Source organism: Hyaena hyaena, unplaced genomic scaffold, assembly GCF_003009895.1.
Source record: "Hyaena hyaena isolate Hyena2069 unplaced genomic scaffold, ASM300989v1 scaffold_16, whole genome shotgun sequence".
In the NCBI taxonomy this organism is placed as follows: Eukaryota; Metazoa; Chordata; class Mammalia; order Carnivora; family Hyaenidae; genus Hyaena; species Hyaena hyaena.
The window spans coordinates 520831-532814 of NW_024080650.1; the positions used below are offsets into that span (position 1 = coordinate 520831).

The window sequence follows — 11984 nt, forward strand, 5'->3', positions numbered from 1 at the left end:
ACCACTAATTACAAGTCTGTTCGCAGCCTTCATGTTTTTGTATTCTGCCCTCAAACATTGGGCAGTTGCTAGAACGTGGCTCAGGACACCCGCATCTAGCTGTCCTGCATCACCCACCATCCAAGCAGCAGCCTGGTGTCCAGATGCTGAGTTGGAACCACCTAGAAACCCTTCAGGGTGACGATGCTAGCAGAAGAGAAAGCCACGGGCAGAAACTTGGAACGACGACGACGACTCCTGGACAACGGGGAGGCGCTTGGGCTTTGGGCCAACCTTCTGGCACGGGCCAGTGAGCACCTCCGGTCTTGGGCCTCCTCTGGGAAATGTTTACTCCAGCTTTGCCCTCCACACCCCCCTTACCCAGGCTTCACCTCCCAAACCTGCAAAGACACAAGCAGGCCAAAGAATGCCACCCAAGAGGCTTTCTCCATTTTATTTCTTTGGGAAAAGAAAACGAAGTCTTTCCATCACATATGGTAGATATATATATTTATATATATTTATATATAATTTCTTTTGTGGTTGGAAGTCTCAAAGCTGAGTCTGTTCATATTTTTTTTCTATTTTTTTTTTTTTTTTTCCTACTAATGCCTTCTCTTCCCCCTGCCCCTCTGGCCTAAGCCCAGGTTCTGGGGCAGGTGCAGTGAGGGGTGAGTGGAACGGGCAGTGATTACCAGGATGGCTCCCTCACCCGGTTCAGAGAGCTGGTGAGGGTCACCGGGAAGGGGCTGTGCAGAGGGACAGAGGCCACACAGAGGGGCGCTCTTGTTTTTGTGGGGGACGCACAGCTCATTAAACAGTCACCAGTCATGGGAGGAGGCTGGTCAGGGGGTGGGGAACTTGCTCACAGTAGTTGCCAGCTCTCTCCACCCTCCCCTCCGAACCCAGTCTTGCGGGTGGGAGGAAGAGAGTGAAAAGAGAGAAATATAAGGGTTGAGGGCCAAGCCTCCTCTAATGTTTTATTGCTGGTGAATTAGAAATTTGCCTTTCCCTTCCTATCTTACGGAGACAGACTCTGAGATGATACCGAGAGGAGGGAAGTGACATTGCTGTCCCAGCCCCCACTGATGGCCATGCCAGGCCTAGCCTGGGCAAACCCGGGGTCCTGGGAACTCAGGGGTCAGTGTTCCTCTCAGGTCAGCCTTGTCCTTCAAGGGCAATCACAACCGTCCCCTTCGCCCCCCAAAACAAAGGCCTCTGGCTCAGGCTTGGGCCCATTGGAGCTTGGAAGTGGGCAGTGCACCAAAGATCAAGCAGAATTTTCTACTGGAAGAAGAGGTGAGGTTTGGGGGAAGAGGCAGCCTAGGACAATGATGTTGTGAGCGTGAAAGCAGAGGGAGGCCGGGGGAATCAGGTGGGAGAAGACCCAGGAAGACACCACAGACACTCAAGTGACCTCGGAAACTGGGTGAGGGGAGTGCCTGAGAGGCAGGTAGCACTTAATAGCTGTAGTTTGAGCCGGACAGTGGCCCTGGGTGTGGGGTGAGCCAAGCAGATGGGGCTATCACCCTGTGGGATCCTGGCCAGAAGGGTAGGGTGGAGCTAAGAAGCATCCAGGTGAACTTTCCCAAGTACAGAGGGGCAGATCTTCCCTGGGCACGGAGCCTCCGCCCCAGCCTCCCCTCCGGCCTGATACGCACATTCGGACATACACCCAGGACCAGGCCAGGCTCTGAGGCCTAAGCTCAAGGGACCTTGGGGGGGAGGGGCTGGGCAGGTAGCCCTCTCAACCACAGACAGGCCATCCGCTCCCACTTGTCCTGCCAATCTGCCCAGGGAGGGATAATAGAGCAGGAAGGAGAGAGGCCAGGAGCCCAAGGTCTGTCAGCTTCAGCAGATCCCATGCAGGCCCTCTCAGGCTACATGGCCTAGGAGGTGACCACCACAGAGAGCATCACTGGACACCTAGGTGGCCAACAGTAGCAGCCCAGACCTACCAAGGGGCCAGGGCACCTCATGGCACTGCAAGCCTGCTATCTCCATCTCCAACAAAGCAGTGCCAAGGGGAGCATGGGCTCCCCTGCTGCCTGGGCCCCTCAACCCCCACTCATTCTGCCTCCCTCTATCCCCTCCATGGGAGGAGGGGCCGAGTGGGTCGCCCAGCCGCAGAGCCCGGAGGGCCCCCAGTGGGGGGAGGGGAGGGGCCTGGTCACAGCTGCTTGGAGAACCTCTTTGGTCTGGGGACATGGGGGACATGGGGAAGAGAGAAGGCAGGGAGGGGACACTGGGGACTCTGGCCTTTGACAGGGCATTTGTCAAAAGGCCACATGCCCAGGTGGGGGCGGGGGGGAGGGGATCAGATTTCCGTGGACTCAATGCGCTCAAGGCGGGAGGGCGTCCAGGCTTTCTTCTCCTCCCCGTGCGGCGGGGTGGGTGTGCTGGCACCCCCGGCGGCCCCGCGCTCCCGCAGCCGCCGCTCCAGCTGCTGGTTGCGCTGGTACATCTCCACGTAACTCAACTGCAGCTGCTTCTGGTACTCGATGACCTTCTCCTTCTCCTCCAGCCACACGCGGCGCTCCTCCGCGAAGCTGGCTCCCTGGCGCTCCCGGGCTCGCCGCTCGGCCGCCAGCTCGGCCTGCAGCCGCCCCACCTCCCGCCGCAGGGCCCGCGTCCCGCTCTCCCCGCCCGCATCCGCCTCGCCGTCCAAGGAGACCAACGAGGCGGCAGCGGCCACCCCGGCCTGCCGGCGCATCTTGGCCTCGTCGCTCTCGCACGTGGCCAGGGCATCCTGGGGCTCCGCCGGGTCCACGGGGGTCAGCGCGGGTTTGAGGCAGGCCGTGGGCAGCTCGGCCTCGCCCAGCTCCAGGCTGGCCTGCTTGCTGCCGAAGGAGTCCCTCAGGCTGAGCAGCTGCTCCTCCTTCTCCCGCAGCGAGGCCCGGCCCTCGCGCAGCTGCGAGCGCAGCCCCACGATCTCGCTCAGCTTCTGGGACACGTCGGCCTGCGAGTCCTTCAGCTGCTGCTTCAGGAGGGAGATCTCCCCGGCCTTCTGGCACACCTGGGCAGGGGCAGAGGGGAGGAGGGCCGGGGTCAAGGCAGAGCCCTGCTGACGGGCACCACGGCCACCACATCCGGCCCCAGAGGCGCGCCGCATGCCGGGACACAGGGTGGGCTCACGGGCCACGCAGGAATGCCATACGTGGCTCATCTCACACAGCCCTGGGCCCGCTCCGGTGCCCACGGACATTCCTAATCGTCTTTCCTCCTCCCCTTCACTCCCCTGTGACGGCGGGGCCACAGCTACGGGTTTCTCCCGAGGGGCAGAAGGGAGGCGACTCAGAGGGGGAAAGCCCACGCCGCCTGCCCGCACCTCCCACTTAGTTTCCTCCATCCGGGGCAGGAAGTCAGCCTGCTCCTTCTGGCAGGCGGCCACCTTGTCCTCAAGCTCTTCCCGCTGCCGCATCAGCCGCGCTGCCTCCTCCTGCAGCTGCTTCTTGTCCTGCTGCAGCCGCAGCACCTGCAGCTGTAGGCCCTGCTGGGCGCGCTGGGCGCGGCGCGCCACCTGCTGCAGCTTCCCACTGCAGCCCTGCCGCAGCTCGGCCAGCTCGCGCTCCCACGCCTTCTGACGCTCCTCCAGCACCTGGGCCACGGCGGCCTCGCTCTGCTCCAGGCTCCGCCGCAGGGCCGCCACCTCCTGCTCCTTCTCCCACAGCCGCTCCTCCAGCTCCTGGATCAGAGCACTGGGCGAGGGTGGTGAGCAGGCCGCGAAGGGCAGGCCTCCACCTCCGCCCTCCCCCGATCCCAGGTGGCCTGGCCGCCCCATGGAGGAGGACGACCCACTCTTGCTGGAGGCCCGCCCACTGTCGGAGGTTGCCAGGTCCTGATAGCCCGAGCCACCGCCGCTGCTGCCACCGCTGCCACTACCGTAGCTGGCAGTGCCGATGCGGTTGATGTGGCTGGTGGAGGCACTGAGGGGCGCCAGGTGCTGGCTATAGCTGGAGCTGTAGGTGGGCAGGCTTGTGAGTGAGTTCCGGCCTGAGTCTGAGAGGCCGCCCCCACCCCCGCCCGCCGGGGTCATGGTCCGAGACTTGTCCAGTCCGCCCTTGAGACCACCAGGACCCTGGCGCCCCTCAGGAGTACCATTGGTTTGCGGAGGGCACAAGTTCTGCATGGAGTGGAAGTTCTTGGGTACAACGGGCTTGAAGGCCGAAGGCCGAACTAGCGGCTCTGAGCACTGAGTAAAAGCAAGCAAGGGGGAGTGGGCCTCAGAAGGGGGCCTTAGCCCTGGCCCCAGCCTCTTCCCTCTGAGATATGTTCAGCCCCGCCCCCAGTTCATCTTCACACTGGGAGTCCCTGGAAGCTGGGTCCCCACCTGCAAACCAAGTCTCTGCCCTGAGACCTGGACCAGCTAGACTTGGCCCTCAGCTCCCCTCCCCCCATGGCCTCCCAGCCCAACCTCCATTCTGGCCACCCCCCCAACCCCGCCTCCGGCCGCTTTACCCTCCTCTCCGGACTGCTTCCCATCTCCCAGAAAAAGGCCCTGGGGACTGACCTGGTCTAGCTTGCCAGAGGTGGCCAGGAGCTTAGGCGGATGGCTGGGCTCGCGATACTGTGGTGGGGCCTTGTCACTGCCGCCGCTGCTGCTACTGCCACCGCTGCTGCCCACCACGTTGCCACAGACATCAGTGTGGTCACTGCCCCGCAGCTCGCCGTTGAGGTAGAGGGAGTTGGCGAGAGCCTTGTCTTCTGAGGGGTAGCGGCCTGGCCTCTCCCTGCTGGCCCCGCCACCACTGCTGCGGGGGCCGGGGAAGCTGCCCTGGCTGCCCCCACCCCCTGTGCGGGTGCCCACACTCTTCATGGCGAACTCCTGGGCGTGGGCCACCCCACTGCCCACACTGCCCATGGCCAGGCGAGGGTCTGGGGGTCCGAGCTCAGAGGGCCGGGGGGCAAAGGCCAGGAGAGGATCCCGCCCTGGGTCGGCGCGCACAGGCAGTGTCTCCAGCTTCGCCATGACTAAGCCAGGGGGGCACTGCGGGCACAGGTGGGAAGGCAAAGAGAGGTCAGTGCCACCCCCACCCCCACCCCCCCAGCCAAGTCAGCCCCAGCACCGCCGGCACCCCACCCTTCGGTGTCCCCTTCCCTACAATGGGCACGAGAGTTCCCAGACACCCAGGGTGAAGGAATGGGGCCCGGGTAAGAGGACAGCTTGGTCATGGGGTGCCTGGTGCCTACCCGATGAAGCCCAGGCCCCAGGGCACCATGCACATACCCTCCCAGCTTTGCATCCCACTCCTCAGCTCCTGCCTCAACCTCACCTCCTCCATGAGCCCTAGTTCTTCACTGCAGCCCTCAGAACTCAGGCGTTCTTTACCGTGGGTCTGGGCCCTTACCACCCACCCAACCTCATGGGCTGGGGATATGGGGTTGGAAGGGTACAATAATTCCTGGATACAACAGGGAACCTCAGAAATTAAGAGAGGGAGAGAACCCACCCCTATCCAAATATTGTGAGTGGGGGATCCTTCCCAGCCCCCTAACCTAGGGTGTTGCAGTCAAGGGCAGAAGTGGAGGCTCACTACCAGCGCAGGCTCCTCTCCTTGCCTTTCCAAAGGGGTGGGGGGCCCGACGGGTCCTCAAGCCTGGGACCCTCCGAGGCCCGGTGTGCAGGGGCCATGCGCCTCACTCTCGCAGTCGGGGCTCGGCCCGAACCAGCTGCGCGACTCTGGACAGGCCGACTGAGCCATCCCGGACTGTAGTTTTCTCCTCTGCGAAATGGGAGGAATGAAGGACCTACCTCGTGGAGCTGCCGCGTGCCAGGCGCCCCGAGGCGGCGGGCGCGGGAGAGGACGGGGTTCTCGGTGCGGGGGGAGGGGGGAGAGGGGGCGGGAGCTGCAGCCGCCGCGCGCCCGTGGGTCGCCTGTGGGCTCCACCTCGGGCACGCCCCAGCCCCCGCGGACGGCCGGGGACAGCGACGGGAGCGCCTGGCGAAGGGATCTTCCCGAGGTCTCCCCAACTCGGCCGCACGAGGGGCCCCTTTCCCACGGTCAGTACCTCTGCAGAAGCCCCGGGGCTGGCTGAGGCCGGGGCAGAGGACGACGTGCAGCCAGCTACGGACGCTGGCTGTGCCTCCCTCCGGGCCTGCGTTTCCCACAGGTGGGCGGGGGGAGGGGCGGGGCTTCTGCACCCAGCTGCGCCCGCAGGGGATTCCGCGCCGCCAATCCCCCGCTAAGAATTCACTGCCACCGGGAAGACTTCCTGGATTGCTCCCTCCCCCGTTCCGTATGGACCTTGAACCGCGAAGTCCTCTGAGCCCTTCCGTGAGCGTGCGCCCCTCTCCTCCCCCAAGGCAAGCCCACAAAGGCAGGGGGAGCAGTGCAAGCTGGGCGACAGGGCCTCGGGTTACCTGTGCTCAGGGAGGCCCCGCTTCCTGGTTCCTTTGCCTCAGATCCACACCGGGGAACACCTGCCCCAGAGATCCGCATAATCTAGCGGGGCAAAGGCACCAGGCAGTGCCAGCCGTGGATGTAGACCCTCAAATACGTTTGTCGGAGGTGGCAGGGGCGCCCTTCAGGCTTTTACCCTCTACTCCCATGAGAAACCAGGCAAGGAGCCCTCCATCCTATGAAGATGAAGGGCTCCAAGGTGGCACGTCATGCCCCTTGATTGCCCCTCGGACTGTCTTCTACCCAGATGCCCATTCTGATGCTGTGTCCTTCCTATCAGGCCCAGACCAGGGGATCCTGACAAAAATCTTGCCCTTCAGGAGTCTTTTGGCCCCCACACTTGGAATTACAACTTTAAGTGTCTGGAAAGTTCACCAAGCCAGTCCCCACCGCCTTTGTAAAATTCCATTCTCTCAGCATCTACCCCCTCCCCGGGGGGTGGAGAACAGCGCTTTACCACCTTCCTCCCTAGAACCAGTCTGTCCCCACAGGCAGGGCTGAGACTAGGGTGAGGCCAGGGATGCACCTAGTGAGTAATTTAAGTGCAGTATCAGCAAATGCAGGACCCTGAGAGTGAGTGCCTTCCTACCTGTGGTGTCCTAGGTGCCTCTCGTGCCTCACTCTAGTCCCTGCTCTGCCCCCACTCCCCACATACTCTCGCCCAGCTACCCCTCAACTCAAAAATCCCCCTCTTACCCTAAGCATGACCCCCTTTTCAACACCCTTGGGTACAGTGTAGGAAGCAGCTGGGGACTAGAAGGCTGAAGGCTGAGTGGCCTGAGGTCTGAGACCAGTGGGAACGCCTGGGCAGGGTTGGGAGGAAGACAAAACAAACTTCACAGAGATGGGGTTCGGCAGTGGGGGCAAGGGAAGAATCCCAGCGGGCACATCAGGGTGGGTGTGACACCCTTAACAAAGCAGGAGGAGACTGGGGAAACAGGTACTTTGGGAAGGACCAGAGAAAGATCCCTCTCGCCTACTGCCTACTCGATGGAAAGAGAGACTGGGGTGGTCAGCATTCCAGGGTAGTGTGGGTGGGGCCCAGCATTGAGCCAGGGTGGCAAAGCCCCAGAAGTCTGGGAGTCAGTGTGGATGAAAGACAGGCCAGAAGAACGCAGGCCCTGCAAACCAGGCAGGGGGGCGGAGGGGAGGTGTATGCTACAAGAATGTGGGAACACATCCCAGTAGCAAAACGGGGCCAGGTAAAATTGGGATTGGAGAGTGTATCCTGGATTTGGCAGGTGGAAACCTCACTGGTCTCTACGAGAGAATGGCTTCAGAAAAGTGGTGTATAGCAAAGCCAGACTATAGGAGTAGACAGGTCTGGAGAGAAAGATGGGAGAGTTCCCTGCTAAAAGAGAAGGCCAGAGAAGGCAGCAGTTTAAGGTGGTTTGGGATTAAGAAGCTCTTTTCTAATTTTAAATTAAGGGCATGGTAGAAACCTGAGTATGTTGATATGGTGAAGGAAGGTGCCAATAGTGAGATTAGAGATCTAGGCAAGGGGGCTACCTCAGATGCCTGGATGTGGGCAGGAGCAAACTTCAGAAGTGATCATGTTGATCATGACAGTGACAGAGGATAATGTTTGGGAAGGTGATTTAAGAGCTGTTCAGCACAGTACAAACATGCAGCACTACCTTCCCTGAGATCCAGGAGAGAAGAAACTGCCCACAGGTTGGGGCTGATTGTATGCCACTCTGCCCCACTATTTCCCTGGAATGTGTGTGGTCTCCGCACAAACTCAAAAGCCCCAAGACCTAGTTGGAAATGAAGTGTTCCCAGGACTGTCTCCTGAGACCATCTCCTGCTCTACCTGGGGAATCCTTGATTGTCAACTCACAGCAGCTTTCCCTGGGGCCTCGTTCCCTAGAGTGTCTTGCTATAATTCTAACCTGTCATGATCAACCCCTGCAAGCGCTCCCTGCCCCTTGCCTCTCCCAAGTTTGGGCTGCTGCAGCTTCTTTTCTTAAAACCTCAGCAGGGAGCTAGCAGGACAAAGAGGGGCATACGTTTTCCTGATGAGCAGAAACTGAGCCCAGGGGAAGGTTTTCAGCTTCGCGTAGAGGTCAGGGTTCTGAACTGGCCCAGGTAGCTGAGTGTGGTCTGCGTAGGCAGCCTCACGGCATCAGCTTGACAACCTGGGATGACCGCCTGTTGCCCAGGTCTGCTTCTCTCTCTGTGCCATCAACCTTCAGTGCCTGGGACACTATGCACAGTGCTGATGGTCACAAAGGGGCCAAATGAACTGTATCTGGGGTTTACATGGGCAGGTCCCTCCAACCCAGTGACCACTCAACCCCTTCCTATCTATGTCCTTCCCAAAGCTACCCACCGTTCTCTTATGGTCTCAGAGTCTCCTGCACCAGCCCATTGACCCTCTAGAGCTTTCAGTAGCCCCCCTTGCCAGCACCCTTGCTGGGGGCTCCTCACTGGCCTCTTCCCCCCTGCACTCCCTCCCACAGACAGCTGCCAGAGGACTCTTTCTAAAGGGCAAAGCTGATCTTGTCCTCACTCTGCCTAGATTCTTCCAAAAGCAGCACCAAGAACAGTCGAAGGAGTTCTGGAGGCATCAGCTCAAGTGTAAATCCCAGCTGAACTGATTAGGGATGAAGGCATGCAGGTTATTTCACCTCGGGTTTTCACACCTACCTTACAGGAATCTTAAGAAGTAAATGTATTATGGGTAAAAGGCCTGGCATTTCTCTCAGTCCCCAGAACCAGAGCAGAGCTTGCAGCAGGCCCTCCAAGGCATCTCCTGCTGCCCATCCTATTTCCCCTAACCTGAGCCCCTCTTCACTCCACACAGAATCTCTTTCAGCTCTCTGTGCCCACCCTGCATCCTTCAAGGACCAATCCAAATGCTGCCTCTCAGGACAGCATCCCTGATTGCCCCTGGGGAGCAGGGGCCTTGGAGCACTTGGTTCAGGCTACTCTAAGGAGATTTCACTCTGAGGCTTACCCGGGGGCTAGCCTGTGGGTGCCTCGGGGCACAGATGGCAGAGTCGTGGGGGTCTCTGGGCCCTGACCCTGAGGAGATGCAGGAGAATGCATATGGGAATGCTTGTTATGAGCAATGCAAAGAGGCAATGAATTCAGACAGACAAATCAGGAAGGGCTTCTGGGAAGGACTGAAGGAGAAAGGGGACTAGGGGCACTGTAGGGGTTTTGGGGTGCAGAGGTCTTCAGAACTTCTTTGGGATGTGTGAGTGGAGATCCACCTTCCCTTGCCATAAACGGGGGAAGGAAACCATCCCCTAGATCCTGGCTCTGGTGAAGCTGGTGTTTAAGGGCTGAGGGGGCTGACAGCGCCCCCCCCCCACCCCAGCACACACACGCGCGCACACACGAGCTTCCGCGCAGGGGAGTGGGGGTGTTCGCCATTCACCAGCAGTCCACGGCCCGCAGCGCCAGCAGAGAGACCCCGGCCACAGGCTGTCCCGAAGAGGTGCCTTAGGGTCTCTGTGGTGCAGGAAATCCCTCTCGCACCTCCCCTTGCTCCCTACCAGCGCGTGTGGCCCCGGGGGGCGGGGCGCAGAGGGAAGAGGTGACATAATCCGGGCCGCACCCCCTCCGGCCGCCACCTCCCCCCAGGCCTGGTGAAGCATCCATGACATCATCGGCCTTATCTCCACTCCCCTCCCCCGCCCCGGGACCCCAGTAGCGGGACGCGCCCCCTCCCCAGCTCCGGGTCCAGCCGGACGAGCATCTAGGTGCAGCGGGTGCGGCGATAGGTCGGAGCCGGGAGGGGTGCCGCGGTGGGCTGGCCTCACTTACTCGCAGCCTCAGGGTCCAGCGCGGGGTCCTCGGAGCGGACGCCACCGGCCCGGCTCGCTGGCGCAGCCCGAAGCCCGCCCGGCGGGGCGCGCGGCGCGGGCCCGGCTCCGCTCCGCGCCCCTCCCGCTCCCCGCCCGGGCCCCGCCCACCCGCGGCTGCGGCAAACGCGGGCCCGCCCTCCGGCCACGCCCCCCGGGGCCGCCAATCCCCAGGCTGGGGCGGGGCGCAATGCTTTAACCCCTTTGTAGCTGCGTCCGGGTTCGCGCGTGGGACCCCTCAATCTCCCCCTCTCCAAGGCTGCGTAAGTCGATCCCGAGCCCCTCTGCTCGTCGCCTGTCACCCCCCAAGCCTCTTGGGCTCAGCCGCCAGGCTCCGATCTGTAACAAACGCGGTGGGACCGCGCCCTGCACCACATCTTTGGCGACTGGGAGCAGCCCCTCCAGTTTGGGGAAGGGGCTCCGGACGCCGACCCCCAGGCCCATTCCTCTCCCACTCCTGCTCTTCCGGACGCGGCCTCCCAGCGGACACCTTGAGACTGCAAGTCTGCGAGGTGGGGGCGGGGTGAGTTGTCCCAGGTGATCCGACACGCCGAGGGTAGATCCGCGCGCCCGCGCGGGCCGCAGGCTGGCATGTGGGAGGCTTTGAGGGGCCGTGACTACGTCTAGCAGCAAACGGAGCCCGTTTGAAACTTGCTGTTCGCGGAGGCTCACTGTCCGCGAAGGAAAAGCGAGGCGACGAGGGAAAAGATTTACATTACAATCCTGCAGGGTGCGAATGCTGTCACTCTGTGTTCCACACCTGGCACGAGGTCCGGCCCGACCCCCCACGCCGCTTCCGGGGGTGAGAGGGAGTGAGGTGAGGACTTCGTCCCTCACCCGGAGTATCAGCTTCGCGCGCTGGGTTCTGCGCCAAGATTTGGTCCTGGAGGACTGCCGGGAGGAAGCCGGCCTGGACTGGAAGTCTTAGCCTTGAATAGGGCGAATACGGCGGGAAGCAACCCAGGCCTGGGGTTCAGCGTTAGTAAAAGCCTGGAGATACAAAGGGTCTGTCCTAAAAACTGCGACGCCTCCACTCTAGCTGGGATTTAACCCATTATATCCGTGCCGTTATAGCTGATTTGTTTAGTCATTAATCATCCTATTTTATAGTATATATCTCTTGCTATTTCTTGTTTTCTGGATTTTTTCACAGTTGCTTTTATCTTCTATGTTGTTCTGCAAGATAGAAATTCTGATCTAAATTCTCCTGGTGGTTGCCTTTGAGTTCATCAAGTAAAAATACAGTTTTTATCTCACAAATATTAAAGTCAATGACAAATTATTCATTTTTATATTCCTCTTTATGTGATGAAAACTTTAATGTGCCTTTCCATCTCTAGGCCTCTTGCCCTCACACCTACTTAGATCTGTCCCTTTAATCCAGGATGATAGACCCAGTCTTGTTTACTTTTTTTCAAGCCGCAAAATCCTCTTGAAAAAGAGGCTCTTGCCAACTCTTTGTTTAATTGGTATCAACGTCACTGCCAGTTTTTTATGCTCTAATTTTTCTATTTCTCATTTGGACCCATCTCGCATTTTACTGGTGATTTCAGGGAGGACCCTTGAATCTTTTTTTCCCAAGCCTTTGCCCTAGGTGAGAATGCCTTTCTACTGTCTTTACACACTAACCTTGTGGCTTGACTGCTAATGGAATTCTTGAGTCTCCAACTTTACCCCTCAAGACTCTTTTGTCCTTATCCCATTGTCTTTGGGTCTTAAGATGGTAGCAAGTACACCTGAAAGTAACATAATGTTAATATGTCAATTATATCTATCCCCTCCCCCCCTCAAA

General features: G+C 60.0%; 1 protein-coding gene across 5 annotated transcripts; it reads right to left on the minus strand.

The window, feature by feature from the left end:
- Positions 1 to 563: 563 nt before the first annotated feature.
- On the minus strand, positions 564 to 10215 carry LZTS3 (leucine zipper tumor suppressor family member 3). 5 transcript variants are annotated; one of them, XM_039224705.1, is made up of 5 exons: positions 10155 to 10215; positions 5517 to 5702; positions 4490 to 4966; positions 3308 to 4171; positions 564 to 2995 (listed from the first exon to the last, which is right to left on the minus strand). In XM_039224705.1, exons 3-5 carry the CDS (start codon positions 4946 to 4948, stop codon positions 2297 to 2299), a joined length of 2022 nt encoding a protein of 673 aa, XP_039080636.1. In that variant the 5' UTR covers positions 4949 to 4966; positions 5517 to 5702; positions 10155 to 10215; the 3' UTR covers positions 564 to 2296. The 5 variants fall into 5 exon arrangements, with proteins under 5 accessions (XP_039080636.1, XP_039080638.1, XP_039080616.1 ...); XM_039224707.1 differs by having other exon boundaries at positions 5514 to 5702; XM_039224685.1 differs by having other exon boundaries at positions 5476 to 5702.
- Positions 10216 to 11984: the final 1769 nt, after the last annotated feature.